This window comes from Pezoporus occidentalis, unplaced genomic scaffold, assembly GCF_034315485.1.
Source record: "Pezoporus occidentalis ecotype Australia unplaced genomic scaffold, CSIRO_AGI_Poc_V1 ctg36, whole genome shotgun sequence".
Classification (NCBI taxonomy): Eukaryota; Metazoa; Chordata; class Aves; order Psittaciformes; family Psittacidae; genus Pezoporus; species Pezoporus occidentalis.
The window spans coordinates 3,192,910-3,213,940 of NW_026915591.1; the positions used below are offsets into that span (position 1 = coordinate 3,192,910).

Here is a 21,031-nt window from a genome sequence, read left to right on the forward strand (position 1 = left end):
GCTGTTGAAGCAGGACCAGAGGAGGACCACAAAGATGATCCGAGGGCTGGAGCACCTCTCCTAGGAAGACAAGCTGAGAGAGTTGGGGTTGTTCAGCCTGCAGAAGAAAAGGCTCCAGGGAGACCTTAGAGCAGCCTTCCAGTACCTAACAGAGCCTGCAAGAGAGCTGGAGAGGGACTTTTTGCAAGAGCATGTAGGGATAGGACAAGGGGGAATGGCTTTATACTGAAAGAGGGAAGATTTAGATTAGATATTAGGAAGAAATTCTTTACTATGAGGGTGGTGAGGCACTGGCACAGGCTGCCCGGAGAAGCTGTGGCTGCCCCATCCCTGGCAGTGCTCAAGGCTGGGTTAGATGGGGGTTTGAGCAACCTGGGCTGGTGGAAAGTGTCCATGCCCATGGCAGGGGGTTGTAACTGGATGATCTTTAAGGTCCCTTCCAACACAAACCATCCTATGATTTCACAATTCACATAGATCCCCAAGATTATCTCTGCCCACCTCTAAATGCTTCTTGTGGCTATGCTGTTTCTGGGTCAGAAACCCACCCCCCCAAATCCTCAAGCAAACAAACAAAAAATACCAACCCTAAAAACCATGCTGAGTCATGTTATGCCATTAACTGATGTATTGCATCTCAGAATGGGCATGCTCTGAATCCCAGGGAATTTGTTTTGATCTCAGCAGCTAAAATGCCCTGAGATCAGAAGATGCCTGCTGTCACTTAGGGAGATAAGGCTTTGCTTTCGCATTCTAAAGGTCTGCAGCTCCCTTCGAGCTCTCAGCTCTGATTTCTACACACAGAAATCATACATGCATTTATATGTCTAAAGTAAACTTTCACATATTAGGAACAGATGAGGTAAGAACCAGATTCTAACAGCAAACATCTCAACCAACTCTCGTGACTGGTATCTTCTACCAAGCTACAGACCTCTGAAGTACAAGAACCAGTCATAGAAACACCAGGCACAGGGACTTTGTGGAGCATCAAGCTACCTCTATCTGGGTAAAACTTCTTCATAATCCTAAATCATTTAATACTTTACAAAATGTATCTGTTCTTATAATCACAAAGTTAACTTCGCTCACAGGCCAGTGCTAACAATATCTCTTGAAATTCTTGCACTTAGTCTGCTACACTGAAAACTTCTTTTTACAGAAATACTTGAAACTTCTTAAATTTCAGCCTCTTGATTGTGTGCTCTAAAGATGAAATTTATTTTCATTCCCCTGAAACTGCATGCTCTGAAGTTCCTAGGTTCAGAGTTGTGATTGAACTACGTAACAAGAACTAAACCTGTGTGCAGAAATGCAGAGAGCACTAAGTTAATAATATTTTCGTCTTGTTTTGCACTTTTTGCCAGTGCTATCTGCATTATTTTCATCTGCTTCCTATTCAGAAGAATCAGAAGCAATACCTTTAGCCTGTTTCATTTTAACTTTGCTCTCTCAAGTGAAGAGAAATACATTTACCTTATTTATTCAAATGCTCCATTCGAAGTTAAGCATAAAATATCAATATATTATAAATTGTGATTCATTTTATGCCTTTTCTCTATTTACACTGTCATATTTAAAACCTGTTTAGATCCTTCTTTGCTATGCATATGAGCAGATCCATGCTAGTAAGCACAGTCATGCATAAAGTTAGCATAGCTTGCAAGAAACTGCAACAGTTTCTACAGCCAGAAACCTGGGGGCAGAAGCTCACCTATTCCCCTATACACAAATAACTTAAGTGGCCATTTTCTCTGTGTCTGACTAGGAAGACGATAAACTCCCATACTGACATCTACTACTGTAAGATTCTTTAAAAATTATGGGGTAATCAGACACCTTAGAAAGAACCATCCTAGAAATGCTGTAGGTTTCCCAGTTTTTCAATCAATGGGAAGTTTTCTGCAAAAAGAAGATACAACAGTCAAAATAGTTGCTACAACTAATAGAGATATTTCTCACTTTCAAAAAGATTCTGTACTAAGATCACTCATCCGAAAACCTTTGGTTTGGCTTTCATCCCTAGAAAAGTAATTTATTAATTTCTCCTTGCCAAAACAAAAAGATCCTTTGCTTGAGAAAGTGGCATTAAAAGTAAGCAGAATGCTATTTATAAACAACCTCAAATAGGAACTGTATACAAGACTACCTGCAGCTCTAACAAACATCCCTGAACACAAAAAGAAGGTATACCTGAGGTGGATAAGCTTGGAGTACTCAAGCAGAAAACAATCCTTGAAATGCTGCCAGTCTAAATTTTAATCTCCCCTCAAACGAGCATCAAGGTTATTCATACAAAGATTATGTAAGCAACCTTTAACGCTTCTTTACAAGTAAAGCTGTGTAGGAATTTAGAATAGCCATTATCACTATTTAAAAAAGCAATTGGATAGCTTTCTTATTCTCTTATCTTTTTAAAAATTGAGACCTTCATAAATAAGTAATGACAAAATAAAGGCAACAGAAAGTCTGTGTGGTCCCAGAGCCTAGTACACCAGCAAGAGAAGGACAGGGGAGAGTGTTTCTTTTCTTATCAGCTATCTGTAAATGCGGTCTGCGGAGCACAGATGCTTCAAGATAATCCAGATCCTTGCAATAAATCTATTTCCAATTGCATCAACAAGAATTGTACTACTAAATTCAAACTTTTCTTCATTTCTACTTGGAAATCTTTTAAAATTCTGCCTGGAAAAACATAACAGGACAGATGAACATAATTCTTATTTTTTATTATTTTTTTTTTAACAACAAATTTAGGCAAATGAATAATAACAGAAAGATTTTTATTTTTTTTTTTTTTATCTGTAAGTGGTAGATGATGCTAGACTACAACTGTGGGAACACTGGTCCTAATGTGTGGATATACAGGTCCTGTACTGTTCCCTAATACCAAGCTTCATCCACTTCATCTTCCATGTTGTTCTGCAATCATTAACTTCAGGGAATCGCCTGAAGTTAATGACCCTCAAGTAAAAAAGGGTCATAGTTTGCTATTTAGCATTCATAATGATTGCAGCATTAATGTGTGCTGGACTTCGGTGCAGTGTGAGGCAATGGCATGAAATCAGTGGCAAATAGCAGAAACAAATTTTACAGTATGTTTTAATTCTTCCATGCCTCTATCAGTTGTTCCATCCTTGAGGTGATCCACAGTCTTCCCCTGTCTTTATTAACAGGCTTTAAAACAGTACTACTTCGGTGTACTATTTCCACCCAAATGATTCAATTCTTCTGGGGCCTGATGCACTACAGACTCTTTGGAACAGTGTTCGTTGATCTTTGATACAAAGACAAACCAGGAACTTGTCAGATGAATGATATGCTTTGCTGTCCTGTAGAATGCCAAAGAGAGAACAGACAGCTTTCTACTCATCAGAAGAAAGTAATCCAATTCCTTCATCATAAAAATTATGTTGAATGAGCTTCAGACCCATGCTGGCATTCAGAACTAGGTCTATGGCATTACTGATACCCTCCACATGCCCTATTATGAAGGATTCTCAGTGTAGAGACTTTGTGCTGGTCATTGAATTTACAGTGAATTTGATTCACAAAGTCCTAAAACAGAATCAAGAATGACAAGAAGCCACTGGAATTACATACAGGGAAAAAAAAAATAGAACCCAGAAACAAGCAAACAAAAAAACCCAAAACACAGCACATTGCTGGATCTCTACAGTTAGAGGTCCAGAAAGGCCCAGAAAACTTTTCCAAGCATTGGTCCAATATAACCACACATCCCAGCTGTCTTTGTTCAATCCTCTTCCTATGTACTGAGAGCACCAGTAATGGGAATGACAGCATCTGTCTATTGGAAGCTGGCCTGGATCCAATAATTCAGACCATGTAAGAGCTGTGACTTTATTGATATTTTCAATACTCCTAGTTTGGACCTTATAAAAACCAAATCTGAGACAGGCTTCAAGTCCTGTCACTAATCTCCTAACCACATGCCACCATGTTACTTAATGTCTGAAAATACCAGAATACTGTTCTTGTACAATTCACTGAACATGCTTATTCAGTTTTTTGTCCTTGAATGTTATTCTTTTTTTTTCCAGTGCATTTATTTTTTGTGAGAATGCCTTTTCAAGACATGTCTTTTCTGTACCTTCATTATCATGAACTGCATTTTCGGTTTCCAGATTCTTACTCCTTAGAGATCTATTACTTGATGTTTTACCCAGTGTTTGCAGCTTGGCCAATTCACATTCCAGCTGATAAAAAGACCCTATTAGGATTCAGAAACAAGAGGTTATGTTAGAGTATAGTAGGAAAATTATTTTGTTTCCTCAAAAGATAAGCTCTCTAAATGAGTACTAAAAAGCATACCTGAAAACATCAAACCAGAAAATTAATTTAATAAATTCAAATTCTTGATTATCAACAGAAAAAGCTGAATTACTTGTTCAAAGGAACAGCTCTGCTCTGAGAAACTGCACATACTCTGTTGTGTACTGGCTCATATCCCAATCCTATTCACGTCAATAGACCATTGTTTCACCCAGGCAGGACCAATCCCTCAATGTGACTTCATTATGATGCAAGTCTCAACAATGAAAAGTGAGCTAGAGGGTACAATTTAAATAGAAGTTCAGCTTTTTCAGACACCTCAGGGCAGGGATCATTTTTATCCCCAGGTTTGATCACTGTGTGGCATAGTAATTACTCTCTGCTTTAGGGAAGCAAAACTCTTTTTTTCATTCTTTTTTTAGGAGGTAAATCTTCAGGATCAATCAAGCTGCTATAGAGTTGAGATTAGGCAATGGAAGAGAATAAACTATTCATGCCTTTTGAATAACAAGCAAGGATTTGGCTCCCAAGTATAAAGCTTTCATAAAATTCTTAAAGAAAGCAGCAAAACTCACTCTGCCTACACACCCCAATATGAATATTATTTAGAATATTCATATATGCATATAGGCAATTCTGATAGAGAGATGAGGTGATAGAAGCACATGTCTGCTTCCTAGATTCTACCTGACCTCCACATGGCAAGCAAAGGAGGAAGATAATACCATAAAGGCATGAGCCTGCACTGGTAGAGTCTTTGGTCTGTGCAGCCTTGATCAAAAGATTCTGTTGGGTTTTGATCAAAGTACTTTTAAGAGGTCCTATTTACATAATCAGCAATTTTTTTTAGCTTGTATTTGTATAGACATATGTACAAAGAGCTCACTCAAAGTACATTAATGACTTACTAGGTACGTTTACAAACTACATAAAATCTGTGATATGGGTCTTTTCATTTTAGAATAACTGCAGTTCGCTGATGCAAAGACAGTCTGACTCTGATCCATTATAGAATCATAGAATCAAGTAGGTTGGAAAAGACTTTTAAGACCATCAGGTCCTACCATTACCCCAGGACTGCAAAGTCCAACACTAAACCATGGCACTAAGGGCCTCATCTACAGAGTTTTTGGACACTTCCAGGGAAGGTGATTCCACCATGTCCCTTGGCAGTCTGTTCCAACGCCTGAGCACCATTTTGGTGAAGGTATGTTTCCTAATATAGAATTTAAACCTCCCCTGCCACAGCTTGAGGCCATTACCTCTTGTCCTACCTGCTTGTTAACTTGGGAAAAAATGTTGATCTTTAACTAAAGAGAGCAGTTCATTAATGACAGAAGGACCAGAAGAAAAATATTTACATTAGGGATCACATGTTACTTATACTGCTCTTAAGGGGAACAAACTAATCAGTTGGAAATCATGGCAAAAAAAACACCTAAAACCCGACAAATAAACCCACAAAACCCACAGTAACTTGAGAGCTGGGCGAGAACAGTGTTTCTCACCTCCAAAATGCAGACCTTTTGGAAGTGTTTACAGTATCAACTACAATAAGCAAGAACCATAAGAATCTGGGAAGTCAGCAGGAAGGTCCTCTGCAAACATCTGTACCGGATGACTAAAAGCAATATCTCAAAACTTAGTTTACCACATTAAGTGAGTATCTTACCTATTACACTGCTCTGAAATGGATCTCTATGGCCTTCTTCTGGGCGCAGTCCCATTTAAGAGCACATTGGTCAAAGCATTAATGCTTGCGACATGATATTCAAATAAATATGAACCTGGCAGAACTGAAATTGGAAATGGATCCCCTGCAACACATTAAGTGTCCTAGAAACTTGGCTGTTGATTATTCTGAAGACTGATTAGCACAAGCAATGACATCATACATACAGGATATTATTTTCCATTTCCACTCAAAATGCAAGGTTAGCATTTTGAAGATTTTATTTTATTTTTTAACAGATAAAGATAAACTAAGAAAAATGATCAGATTCTCTAGTGTCTGCTTACATGTGCAGTCATTATTTTCACTTCCATTTATAACCAAACAGGCTTGATTTAGGTGTAAACTAAAAGCCCTTTATATTAAAGTCAGTGAAACAGAGAAATGAATATATGCACAGGTCCCACCGATACCTATTTTCTGTCTTATTTGACATGGCTACATCAACGGAAAGGAGTGTGGAGTAAATAAAGATGAGCCCTAGGGAGTGTTTACACAGACTTCAGGATGATTAGGGCTGTGTGTATTGTATATAACTCTGAACCATGCAAGCTGGTAGGAAATTCGTATTGAATGAGAGAAAGATTAAACCATATACATAAATCCTTGATAGTAAAGCAGAATGCTCGTGCTAGAAATGCCAGACTGATATCACCTTCCTGTATTTTCTACTAAGTTCCCAGAGAGGTTGACAACTTGCAAATTTTGCCAAGTATGTAAGCCCTGTGAATGTTTTAAACAATACAATTTTAATCTAATGTAGGACTGCAGATGCTGACAAGCCTGTAGGCTAGGAGGCAGATCATTCAAATGTAAAACCAAATTTGACTGGAGCCTAAACAATGTTGGCCTCTGTTGTAAACTATAGCTTGCTTTTGACATGGAAAGAGAGAATGCATTTTGCCAAAAGGGAATTAGCTTGGAAAGCCTCTGTAAATGATACTGCAATGAAAATAAACTTAGTCCCCCAGCCTTAGTTTCACAGCTGTGCATGAGAAACTTAACAGATCATGCCTCGTGTCACAAGTACTCATGAGCTTTTGGCCCATGTCTTGGCCTTGGGATATCATGAAAACTATATCATTGATGTCAGTCATTTCTCTCCACGACATGGCAGTTCTTTGCAGTGAGATGCCACCAGGGTTTGTAGTATCCTCACTAATAAATAGTAATTCCTGGAAACACCCTACTGCCTTTACAAGTGTACTTTGTCAGCTGTAATTTCTCAGTCTTCCCTTTCCTTCCCTATCATCACGCTCAGCATCAGTTTCTCTTTCCTCTCTTTTGTGGGTTTAAGGTTCACTGATTTGGTCTCATTCACCCTATCAGCATCTCCTTCCATTCTAACTACTTTTATCTTGGCATCAGTATCTCCCCCTCCCTTTTTTTCATGTACTCTCCCATTGGTCGAAGCTGCAGCCAATTCTGTCTCCTTTTTGGGGTGCAAAGAGTCAGGTAATTCTGAAAGCTAGCGGTTTTTTGGTAGAGATGGACATTTACACATTTCTTCTCCTGTTACATGTCAAACTGCTAATCACAGAGCTCTTGCTGGTTCTGGACTAGCCTCCAACTCGGAGGTTAGCATAGGGAGAAACTAAGTTTTCATAGGAGCTAATTTGATATATGACAGCATGAGAAAAATCTAGAATAAAGCTTCTCCTGAACAGGAGTTAATTTCTCCAAGTTATAAAAAAATAAAAATCCAGGCACTGAAATAAAAAGTGCATGATGAGCTTTTTACATAATGCTGAAGTGCAGACAAAAATCTGCAGTTACAAGAAAACTGAAAAAAAAAAAGTCCTCATTAAGAATCTCAGAGGTCTCGGAAAATGAGTGATTCAGTTAACTCTGCATATGCAGAAAACTTTGACAGCCAATCAGTTCCAAATAATGTTTCAGCCTTAATTCTTACAAATTAAAGCTTAAAATTTTCCTTTCTGCGGTTCAGTAATTCTAAAAGTCAGCCCTACTTACTAGACACATTTATATACTATACTATAAAAATACCATGCATTATATGAATTAAAAAAAAATCATAAGAAGGAAACCAGACTCACCTCTGTATTCTTGATGAGGTTATTATTCAACAAAAGTAGATTCAGCTTTGTTAGATCTTCCAAATTTTCCACCCTGGAAATTTCATTGCAATAAAAAGAAAGCTTTTGTGAATTTACATATTTTTGTGGACCATTCATTTTCTGTTTTCTCAGAAGAGGTATTGCTTTGCAGCATTGAAGAACAAAATGTCACTTTATTTTTATTTATTTTTTTTCCAGGATGCTGTTAACTAGTTCGGGAGTTACAAATAATCTGAGACCACATCCTCTGTGTAGAATTCTGCTGATTTAGAAAGCTCTTCAATTAAGACAACAAAGTAAAAGCAGTGGCAGCTACAACAGTTCATGATTATGTGTTTTTAAATAAAGCAGTATTTTCATTAAAATGTAATTATTCAAGCTTTTGAAAATACTGTTTCAAATGAGAGAGAAAAAAATCCAACAATAGATTCTAAGTTATGAAAACCTATAATAAGTAACAGATGCAATTTGATCCATATCTAAGTTGGGTTTTTTTGTATACTTAAGTAAAGACGTGCCAGATCGTGACTTCTTCCTTGAACAGACAAAAGGAGTGTTTGTGAAAGAGCGATTGTCATTGTAAGGGACTGGAAACTGTATAAGGTTGGCTGGAAAAAAATCCTCATTTATAACTTCTACTACACAGCATTCAGCATCTCATAGCTCTTTGAGGAACAGGCAGTACCCTAGGTCTGAAATCTTTTGAATACTTTGCCCAAGGAGAATGAAAGTAGTTATAATTGGAAATATTTCATGCCTACAATTCTGGGATAACGCAAGTGAAAACATTTCCAGAGCTGTTGTTTTTAGTCCATCTTGATCAATGTTCTCATAAGACAATCCACTGTATGTGTACCAGAACTGAATGCAGCTATTGTTCTCTTGAATAGACAGGAGGTGTTATGTTCCACGAAACTGACTTATCCTGTGGGTTCCCTTGACTGTATTGACTAAGGACGGTATTCAGAATATACACTGCAATTTCAGAGACCTTAAAGTACCCTGCAGCAGCTGCTCCAGTAGGGTGCAGTTTTCTGTCTCTCCTCCTAGATATGTGTTTTGTCTTAAATGCCCTGAGGCAAGTAAACTGCCACTAGACAGCTCTATCTATGCTGTCCTTGATTTCCACTGACTGTAATGAAAGCCAAGAAATGAAATGCGTATGTAGATAACTATCTGTAGAGACCTAAGTGAAGGAAATGGGAGTGGGATCCCGTTTTAAAGTTCTAACCAGTTCACAGACAAAATTTCCACCATTTTAGGTAAACACTTGATTCTTCTTCCAACTATCTACAAAATTGCAGGAGTGAGTCAAAACGACAAGATATATTTTGATTACATTTATGTAACAAGCTTATTTCTGTTTCTGTGTTTTTATATTTCTTAACTACTTCAGTATATTAAGAAATATAAGAAACTACTGTTTCCCACAGTTCTGAAATGTTCAGATCACCACAAACTCATTAAAACATGCACTTTGCCGCCTTTGGAGCAATCAAGAATAGAGACCACCTTACAGAGAGTATCTTTAGAGAAGCAAAAATAATTGTCTAGCAAAGACATTGATATTTATAGAAGTACGGAGAGAGGGAAAAATTAAAAAAAAACCAAAATGTTAAAACCAAAACTAACTTAATAACTTACCAGCTCCATAATTATTTTCTCAAGGTTCTGGTTTTGGTTACTACTTGCATCATCTCTTGAGTTCTCTGCAGTAATTTCCTAGTATCTTCTTAGAAAAAGTACATTAATATCATCAGCTGTGTAGCTACCCACATTGTCCATAAATGTCGGAATTTCCAGGAAGTTTGGAAAGAAGATCTAAATTTCTAACAGACTGAGTTCCAGAATATATGTTTCTAATAGAATCACAACAGAATTGCCACAGAAGGAGATCAAAATTGCCTGGAATACTTTATTACTTTTTTAATTAACGTTTTTGAAAAGAAAATAGTACAATGTAAGCTATTCTGCCCTATTCTTAAGGAAGGGTGAGGGATTGCACCCACTTCTCCTTGTATTGGATACAAGGATATATGTATCCAGTACAAGTATTTGTGCAAATACTTGTATTGGATACTAGGATATATGTATCCAATACAAGTATTTGTGCAAATACAGTAAACTATATTTACACAAAGCATAAAGATGCAGTAAAACCAAACCAGTCTGTGCTCACAATTCACCAGAAGCCTCAATAAAAGCTCCTCTGCTTTATGAAAAAACATAACAGAATATAAATGAGAGTATAAAAACCTCTGCTACAATTTTTTAAATAATTACACAGCTGCTACAATTAATATTTAGAATTATAAACCACTTACTAGCAATAAGAGCATGATTGTTGCAGCAGCTTTTTTTTTGCTTGCCTTTTGAAAACATTTACATGATATATTAACCACAGTATGTGCAAACTACACCCTTAATGTACCACTTCCCTGCTACTTTTGACTTTCTGCCACATATTTAATGACACACAGCTCCTCTAGCGAGTAATTTAGGACAGGAAATGAAGAATGTATTTTTCCATTTACACAGATGAGGAAATTACATTAGATGTGAATTAGGTTTGGGTGGATGCCTACTCCTTTGGGCTCCATAGGGAAGCTCTGGGAATTGTTCTGCATCTCCTAGAAGGGGCATGGCTTTGCCAGCATTCCTTCTGGAGCACTGCTTCTACAAAGAGCTTCCATATAATACAGTGCCACAGAGTAATAGCTACTTGCCCCCTGCAGCCCTCAGGGCAGTCAGTGACCCCAGCCCAGGCTGCTGCACTCAGTTCTGGTGTGGCAGAGACCATGGCCATGGCGATTACCTCAGTGAGAGGAGTCTGCAGGGGCAGGGGTTATTGGCACAACCCAAGGGGCTCAACACCATAACCCAGGTGAAATGGGACAGCAGAAACTGGTTCTTGTGCCCCTCAGCCGTGCTAGACCAACGGTCTGACAGCAACACACTGGAGACCTTCACCATCCCCTTAAAGGTTAAGGGTTGGACCAGATGATCCTTGAGGTCTAATCCGATTTGGTATTCTGTGACTCTGTGATTCTTGCTGAGCACCTGGCCCAGTGCTGGTGAGTAATTTAATCTGCAATCACTTTTCCTTTCCTCTTTTAGTGTGTGGGGTGGTGGAGCAGGGCTGATAAACTGGTTTTGGAAATGTCAAAAAAAACCCACAAAAGGGTTAGAGAGTTTTATTCTCACTTGTGTTATCTCTCCTGGTCAGGGAGGGTGTTATGTCTGTGTAGCAGTTTTTCTTCAGTGGGCAATGTAAACTGACTGTGCCAAACTGCAGCATAGACTGCACATAGACACACTGCAGCTAAGCTTAAATCAATTAGAAATGTGAGTGTGAGATAAAACAGGCCATTTTTAAACCAAGAGGACCATGTTCACTGAGCCATTTGCACTGGATTAATTTTATCAATTTAAGAACAATTATAATTAAATTACTATGTTAGCATTTTTTTTTTTTAATGCAATGAGACCAGCTGAACATTTTCCAGTGGCAGGATTCCTCGCCAGAAACTTGGATCCTCGCTAAAACAAATGTCGTTGAACATGTCTGATTTGTGAGTAAGGAGGTTAAACTTACTGAAAATTGCAGAGATTTCTTTTAAAGCTTTGTATTAATGTTTCTTAAAATTTGTAATTGGGATGGATAAAATTGCTCAAGCAGTTTATGTGGTTCTACCAAGGGAATCTATTTGCCTGCAGCTTGTTATTTGCACTGCTTTCTCTTACCACCAGATGTCAACCCAAGTCCACATAAAGCCAGAAACTTCCGTTTATTTCACATTGAAAGATGTTCCAGCTTGGTCTTGTATTTTTCTCTCCATAGGTGCTACATTTCACTTACCCACAGACCAAAACATACATATACTGCTTCTTTTAGCAGAAGTCTAACACAAGTTGTTTATGGGTCCAAATTTGTTCTCCTGAATTGATATATATCATAATAAGCACATAATGGAACAGCCTGAAATTAAAAAGGGACTGTTAATATTCTGAAAACTATGTGTACTTTCTAATGCAAAAAAAAACCCAATCATCTACTCTGAGCCTTCGCCAGAGGAATTTTTATGTATTGTTGCTTAGGGGGAGTGTGTTCTGTTCCATTTACACCAAATCCTGCAAGTAAGAGGGTCTTGTTTAGCAAATGACTCATTTTCTCTCCTTTCTCATTGACAAAAGAATCTTAGGGACAACATTCTCAGTAAATTAGTTTAAGCACTTAGGCCAACTGATACCATTCTGTGATCTCTTTAGTATTTTTTAAACATTAATTGAATGAATAAGCATTAAAACTGGACATTGCATCCAAATTCAGATATTCATTGTTACTATTGATAGCAAAATTCAACTGCTTTTGTTTCTGCTCTTCTAACAGAATGACTCATTATTGGCAATGAAGAAGGCCAGATGATCTAATTTGGGTAGAGGGATTTCTGTTTGACTGGAAAGCACTCCTCTCGTACCAGAAGGGAAAAATTGTAAAAATCTTCATTTTTTGGGTTTTCTAGGTGACTGAATCATCTCAGAGTGACCTGTTCCGGCAGCCTAAAATCTGTGTGTGCAATATTCCTATCTCTTCAACTGCAGCAAACATGCAGGGCAGCATTACAATATTAATCATTTATTCAGCTCATTAAGAGCTAGCTAATTTTACTGCAAGATTGTGTTGGTTTACAAGGCCTTTAATACACTTTAAAATACATGTTAAAAGTGTATTTGCATGTATAGTAATTAAAAAATATCTGGCAGCAGTTGTTAGGTTTCTCTTTTAATGTAAACGATTTCCAAACCTATCTCAGACTGAATTAATCAGTTCAAGCGTGTTATCTTTCACCTTCTGCTGTGGCATATCTTGCTTTAATTCTGCTAAAGCCTTTCAGTATAACTTGGAATCTTTCACAGTGTAATCAAAGCAGCTGTTTAAGTGCTGATGCTGCTTTGCTGCTGTATATTTACTTTTGGAATTGTCCTTGTGGTTCTGCTGACTACTGTAGAAACTTTTGAAGCTGACATTCATCAGATTCTCATGGATCACTGTGCACCGTAGGCATGTGTTTCTGCCTCTGCCTTCTAGTGATGCAGATATTTTTATAGGCTAGTAGACCATTTGGTTTCACTGGCATTGCTAAACAGTCATCCTTGTAGTTGTTTGTAGATGGGGCTTCATCCTTAGAAAAGTACTGTCTGTAATTTACATGCAGCTTCTTGTCTGCTTCTGCTTTGTATCACTGGAATATTTCTGACTTCCACAGTGCTTCTGGTATCATCTCTGCAAACCAGGGCACATTTAGTTGAAATGTCAGATTAAGTGGTTAGAAGTAGTCGTGATAGACCTTGAGCAAATGTTTAAAAGAGATTACATTTTAGAAACAAGGCCTTAACATTAATAAAACTGTAAGCACTTCACCTAGCTTTTAGCATTGGGTAAGATATATGAGATAGTTGTGGTCTTGGGTTTTTTTCTGATTATTTTAGCAGTATAAATATTTCATTGTGATACACGGCTATGTCTTTTAAAGTATTTAAAATAATAGATTTCCTATTAAGCACCTGGAAAATGTCACGCCTTCAGCTGTGATTGGAAGCAGTTAGGCTAGCAGGATAAGCAAAGAGAATAGTTGGAAACATGATCCAATTATATTGATGTCTCCACTTAATAATGCCGAATCCTTACTTCCACTGAGCTCAAGAAAATGTTGCTGAAAAAAGGCTGAGGAAGGTTTCCAGGGTTTGGCCCAGCAGTTGTGGTGCATTGAGGATGTTCACAAGAGTCTGTGATCCATGGGCACAAATGTGGCAAGGGGAGAAGAGCACTTGCTTTTGGCACTGCCAAAAATAGGTATTATTGGAGGAGCATTCTGGCATGTATTTCAAGCTAGTTTCAACATGACCTGCAGGATCGAATGAGTGTGTTGCCTCAAGTACGTCACTAGCCACAGACAGTTGTCACAGGCAATCCAGAATCATTACTTTAAAGGCATATGCATTAATGTTTTATCTAAAATAATTTCTGACTATCGGAGCTCTGGGTGAGAAAAGCCATTTTCCAGTAGATCTGGCTGCATCTTCATGTCACAGTGACAGGATCTGTCAGTGTTGTGGGGCTTTTCTCTCTCTGAAGCTCACCTGATTTTGCAGACAGTTGTTCACCATTTTTCAAAAGTAAATGAACTACATAGAAGTATAAAGAGGAATATCCTAGACTCATAGAATGACTTGTGTTGGAAGGGACCTTAAAGATCATCTAATTTCACGCTTCATTGCAATGGGCAGCGACATCTTACATCAGGTTGCTCAAAGCCCCATTCCAACCCGGCCTTGAACACTGCCAGGGAAGGGGCAGCCACAGCTTCTCTGGGCAGCCTGTGCCAGTGCCTCACCACCCTCATAGTAAAGAATTTCTTCCTAATATCTAATCTAAATCTTCCCTCTTTCAGTATAAAGCCATTCCCCCTTGTCCTATCCCTACATGCTCTTGCAAAAAGTCCCTCTCCAGCTCTCTTGCAGGCTCTGTTAGGTACTGGAAGGCTGCTCTAAGGTCTCCCTGGAGCCTTCTCTTCTGCAGGCTGAACAACCCCAACTCTCTCAGCTTGTCTTCCTAGGAGAGGTGCTCCAGCCCTCAGATCATCTTTGTGGTCCTCCTCTGGTCCTGCTTCAACAGCTCCACATCCTTCTTGTGTTGGGGCCCCCAAAGCTGGATGCAGTACTGCAATTGGGGTCTCATGAGAGCAGAGTAGAGAGGGAGAATCACCTCCCTCGACCTGCTGGTCACACTTCTTGTGATGCAGTCCAGGTTATGGTTGTCTTTCTGGGCTGCAAGTTCATACTGATGGGTCATGTTGAGCCTCTTGTCAACCAACACCCCTGAGTTTTTCCTCTTAGGGTGCACTCAATCCATTCTCCACCCAGCCTGTATCTTTGCTTAGTGTTTTGCATGGCTTTATATCATCTGAATTACTGTATTTTCTCATTGCTTTGGATGACAGGCCATAAAAATTGAGTGAACACAGATGGGCACTGGGAATCTATATGAAATTCCCTGTGGAACAGGGCAAGCTGCTGCTTATGTATCTGTCAATAACACTTTAGGAAGGAAGACGGAGTTATCTCAGATGACTGTGTCTGGGGATAGCTGTTGAAAGTCTCCTGTAAGGAGATAAAGAAACCCAAAACCTATCCAATAAAACTTCATTACTGCTTCTAAAAACAACAGGTAAGACATTACTTACAGAATATTTTATGGTTGCAGTAACTTCTTCAGCCAGCTCTGGACCAGATGTCATGCTAACAGGCAGAAATGAGCTCAGCATTTATCTATAAATTAGCAGTTGCCTAGTGACTCATGATTTTGGCATACTTGCTTTATGCAAACAAAAAATAGCACTATGCAGTAGTGGATAAATGCCAATTTTTTTGTCAGGGTCACTGTCCCAGAGCTTACTGCAATTTTTTACATAAATTTTGACAGGGAGAGTAACGCGAAAATGCAAAATGTCAGTGAAAGCAGGGAATTATTCAGAAACCATCAATTAGGTACCTACAAAGGAATGTAGTTGCAAACACTGCAAGGAAACCACCCCCTCCCCCCCCCCCAAAAAGGCCTGAAATATGGGAAAATAAGCAATGTAGCATAAAATAGAATTTTCAAATAATAAACGGAATTGAAATTGTCTAAAAGCAGACCTCAAAATGGGAAAAATAATGTTAATTATTATTAATCAATTTAATTAATCTAATTTGGCTATCCAAATGGTAACATAGGTCTGCCATTTAAATCTGCAGACGGCACAGGCTTTTAGAGTATTAGTAATAAAGTTATACCTACAAAATTATCTGAATCACCTAATGAAATGCTGACAATATGCACTTCAATAAAGCTGAATGTAAGCTGATACACTGGGGCTATATGGGCTTACAGCTACATGATGAGAAACCTGGGCTTGAAATGCTTTGATTCAGGAAAGGGATCTAGGGTCATCCTTAGCAAACTACTTCATCCTGAGACCCATTGTAGTGGTCTATTTAAATTAACCAACCAACATGTTTTATGGATTTATTGAGCAGATAAATCCATAGGGAAGAGATTTTTCTTTGTATGCAGCACTGATAAAACATGTAGTGGTGTGTTCATTTAATACGGTTTTACTTCAGAGGAGGAGATTGCAATCTTAGCCATGGACTGAAAACCAAACCTGATAATGCACTGCTAACAGGCACTCACTGATAAAGGAAGGTTGAAACTGAACTGAAGAGTAGTATGTAGTTAGCTGTGGAAAACTACACCTGATAGCAAAGGGCTTCTGAGTCTGACAGGGACAGGTGCAACAGTATCCAGCCACTGACATTTTAAGTTGAACAACGTGTTGTGACATGCGTGTAATATATTGTCAGCATTAGCATGGATAGTATTGTGTCAGTGCTGAATTCTGCTGTACCATTAATCTCAATGGTATCTGCATTAGGGTAGAAATCAGCACCTATGAAAGTTCACCCTGATATTTTCATGGATAATCTTGAAAAGGAAGTTGCAATTTTTGCTTTTTATTAAATTCAATTATATCCTTCTATCATTCCATGTAATCTATCAATGAAATCCAATAGCTCTTTTAAATTTGCAGTCTGTATTTTCCAATAATTTTGATGAAGTAAATAATTTCTCCAAGAGGGGGCTCAAATTCTTCATGCCTTCTAAAGAGAACCTGCAGATGCAGGAATGTGAATGTGCTTCTTGTGTTAGTGGTGAATAATTCTGATTTTCGTAAGAGAACAAACTGCACTTACACCAGTACTTTGAAAAACGTCACTTTTTCTGTCTCCATCTTTCTTGTCTTTCTTTCCTCTCTAAGCACCCATGGTCTAAACATGATCTACTAAACCAACAATAAATCTTCCATGGGACACGCTGTCATTACAGGGTAGAGTCATAAGAGAAATAATCTGGGCTATAATCTGCAGTCCCTGGCTCCACTGAATCTCATAGAATGATGCTAGTTTTTTGCTCACTGAATGCCAGAACCGTTTTGTGGTCTTATTTTTGTGTGCTGTTGGCTTTATGCTACACACAGGGCATTAAACCCAACCACCACCCACCACAGTAGGTGTGGAAGAATCATTTCAATCTGATGAAGCATCCTTATGAATCACCTTTTCACAGAGCGTGGTTACACTGAGATCGAGTCCACTAGTTACAAAGTGCAGGGAGAAGCAAACAAACCTATTCAGGAAAGGACTTGAGCATATGCTGCAGTCACACTGTAATGTTAGTTATCAGAGGTCTCTAGGAAATGTGAACCTCAAAAAGCACTACAAAAGTAGCACTGGAACATATTGTCTAACATCTGGAGGAAAATAATGCGCTGAAGGCAACAATAAAATGTAATGAGGAATCTTCATTTTTTTTCTTTTCTTTTCTTTTCTTGCATTTTTCCATGGTGACTTTCATATCTCTTTTTCTGAGGCACAGTGGAAACTGAAAACCTGCCAGACCAGAACAAGTACAGTCAGCTTTCCAGGATGAAATAATACCTTAATTGGTCTGTCTGCATGAAAAAAGGCCCAGTCCCATCATCCCAGTCTGAGAGACATGATGAGAAAAGTATCCTAAATCTCTATCAGCAGATATTTCTTGAGTTATTTATATCTTTTGATGAAGAGACCTGGTAACATAATCCACAGAGACAGGGTACTGTAAGATACCGTAACACTCATGTATCAAAACGTTGTTTTGAGCACGTAATGGATTTCCTACATAATTGATAATGTAATGGATTCCTACATAATCCATAATGTAATGGATTCCTACATAGCTTAAGGAAGTCTCAAAAAAAATTATCTTGTTTTTCATATTTTTTCCCCCTGAATCACAAAAACAAGACTAGCAAGTACCTTGAGAAGTCACCCCTTTACTTCAAGGCAGAATAGACTTTTTCCAAACCTTCCCTTCATACTGTTTCTGTAAACTTTTTTTAAAAAACTCTGGAGATGGAAATTCCAAACCCAAAGACTAATGGGAAATGTTAATCCCAATGCGCAGAGAAAATTAGTGAATGTAAGACAAAAGAGTGGTGTGCTCAATGGCGCTTTGATATTACATTAACTTCAAGATTTTGCTGTAGGAGAGCAAAACCCTGGAAGTTTCAAAGGCTCAGCTGACTATGTCAGGAGCTTCCATCACATCTCTGAACTATTTGTACAAGTTTATATCCCTTTATATTGCATAAGGAATACATTTCTTGTTCAAATTCCTGGACTAAAGATTAATAGCAGGAAATGGAACGAGCATGCTTTTGACACATTATTGTGACAGAAGAGAAACACCCTGTTTATAGTTTTGAACAGGTTACTATACCAAGAACCTCCCAAAAATATGTATCAAAAACATCCGAAACATAAAGCCATTTTTGAAATCATCTAAAAGGGAATCATATTTAGCTGTATTGCCATAGGTAAAAATGTTCTAGAGCAAAACGATTACATATGTGTTTCTGTTATGGAAGTGACTGTGCTCTGACAGGTTGAGATACTGATATTGACAAAGCAAAGGAGAATTTTGAGAAGCCCAAGTGACTGAGTTCATCTGAAATATAGAATTTTTCCATCAATAGAAGTGCCAGGCCTGTGCAGCCCCTGAGTGTCAAGAGCCCTGACAACAGCCTTCAGTTGCTCTGGGAGAGGGATTATGACTTCAAAAGTGCAGCTGAAAGGTTGCACTCACATTTCTGGAAAATTATTTTAGCCATATAATACACCAGCCTTTCTGAGCATAATATAGAAACTAGATACTAGGGCTCAAGACACTTTGTCATTTCATTTCTGTAGTAGTAAAGACTGTCTTTCTCTGCTGCTTCTGTTGGTTCTGGGTCATCTGATGTTGAAAATATAATGTATTCACCATTTCCAGGCCTTCATCTTTGTAATCATTTGTAAGAGTAGCACCTAGACCTGGCTTGTCTGCTCTTCTAAATGCAACTGGAAAAAGAACAGGAAGCACAGACCCTTCCCTTCCCCCCCCCAAAAAAAAAAAACAACCACAAACCAACAAAACCAACCCAACCCAACCAACCAAAGCCAACAACGAAAAATTCCCCCAAAACGCCAAAAAACCCTAAACTAACTGTCATGGTTTAAGCCCAGCAAGTAACTCAGAACCACATGGACACTTGCTCCCTGTCTCCCCTTCTTCCCCTCCCCCCATTCCCAGAGGGATGGGGAGGAGACTCGAAAGAATGTAACTCCCACAGGTTGAGATAAGAGCAGTCCAGTAACTAAGGTATAACACAAACCACTGCTGCTACCGCCAATAATAATTGATGGCTTGGCTTTGCGAGCGAAGATTTGGGAAGGGCTTTAATTACGCTTACTACAAGCACCATGACCAAGGGCATGTGGGGTATGCAAATCTGGTTGAAAAAGGGTGCTTAGGCAATCAGGAAGTGTCCGACCACGACTGTCAACTCCTGAGCTAACTCGAGCTACCCATGCGCTGGTCCGCCCACATGCAACACTGGATCTGCAGCTTCCCATGCACCTTGTCACCTACCGTTTAGGCCCTCGCCCGTCCATACAGACAAGTGACAGTGAGCCCTTCCAGCTTCACCACTAGTAATAATGATAAGGGAAATAACAAGGGAAGAGAATACAACCGCTCACCACCCACCGACTGATACCCAGCATGACCTGAGCAGTGTTGTAATCCTTCCGGGTAACTGCCCCCAGGTTATATAGCAGGCATAACATGCTGTGGTATGGAATACCTCTTTGATCAGTTTGGGTCAGGTGTCCTGTCTCTGCTTCCTCCTGACTTCATCTTCTCCCTGGCAGAGCATGAGACTCAGAAAGTCCATGGTCAGAGTAAGCATTACTGAGCAATAACTAAAAATTGGTGTTATCAGCACTGTTCCCAGGCTGAAAGTCAAAACCACAGCACTGCACCAGCTACTAAGGAGAAAAATGACTGCTACTGCTGAACCCAGGACACTAAAAACCTAAACAAAACCAAACAAACCCACAGAAAAAGCCAAAACCATAAATAAGGGCCATGTGGGCTAGTGCCAGTCAACGTTCATTCCCAGAGTGGGGTAAATAATGAGTGTTTGTCTCCGTAGAGAATTTCCAAGCCAGTACAGCTGAGAAGAGAGTTTCTCTTTTGGAAGAAGAAACACAAGCACTGATAGGTTCAGATCCTTTGCTTCTTGAAGAAAAGAGGAAATATGGCTCCCATGTTGACCATAGCACTATACAACATATTCCTGGCCACATCTTGGCCAGCTTTCTTTCACTAAACTAAACTCCTAAGAAACCGCCTAGAGTAAGAGTGGCACAGACTGGTTTGCTGTCCGCAGCAACATATATATATGAGCAGAAAATGTTCCTACTGGGTTAAGAGGGAAAGCAGACATAATGAAGACAGCTGATGAGATTTGTTTCTTGGTTGCTGGTTGTGCTTCCCACAGACCATATTAATTCCAACAGATGAGTAAAAGATGGAAAGACATGCTAATTAGCAGCTTATTTTAATGAACCGCTTCTGTACTTTATGATCTAATAAGCTTTCTAGATAAGGCTTATGTTGTCAGTGCTTTCAGAGGCAAAAGTTTCTGTTTCTCCAGTAGAATCATAGAATCATAGAATAGTTAGGGTTGGAAAGGACCTTCAGATCATCTAGTTCCAATCCCCCTGCCATGGGCAGGGGCACCTAATGCTAAACCATGTCACCCAAAATTCAGTACAAGGGTTATGTTCATGTATTTCCAATGCTTAAAGAGAACTGCTTCAGATTGATGAATATTTACTTATACAGTCCATATATACACCATAGGTGATGAGAGCCCTCTTTTATTACAGCTCTGTGGAATTACACAGCACAATCTACAAAGACAAGAGAAGGTAAATGGAGCACAAAGGTGTGAAAGTC

General features: G+C 38.9%; 1 protein-coding gene across 1 annotated transcript in view; it reads right to left on the minus strand.

Moving 5' to 3' along the window:
- LRRC9 (leucine rich repeat containing 9) overlaps positions 1-14,956 on the minus strand; it is a 38,843-nt gene extending 23,887 nt beyond the window's left edge. The window contains 9 exon segments of the mRNA XM_062630861.1: positions 1,139-1,193; positions 1,195-1,206; positions 2,595-2,681; positions 4,018-4,231; positions 4,869-4,873; positions 6,681-6,748; positions 8,083-8,223; positions 8,737-8,984; positions 14,893-14,956. Coding sequence (XP_062486845.1) covers positions 1,139-1,193; positions 1,195-1,206; positions 2,595-2,681; positions 4,018-4,231; positions 4,869-4,873; positions 6,681-6,748; positions 8,083-8,223; positions 8,737-8,984; positions 14,893-14,956 — 894 coding nt within the window.
- Positions 14,957-21,031: the final 6,075 nt, after the last annotated feature.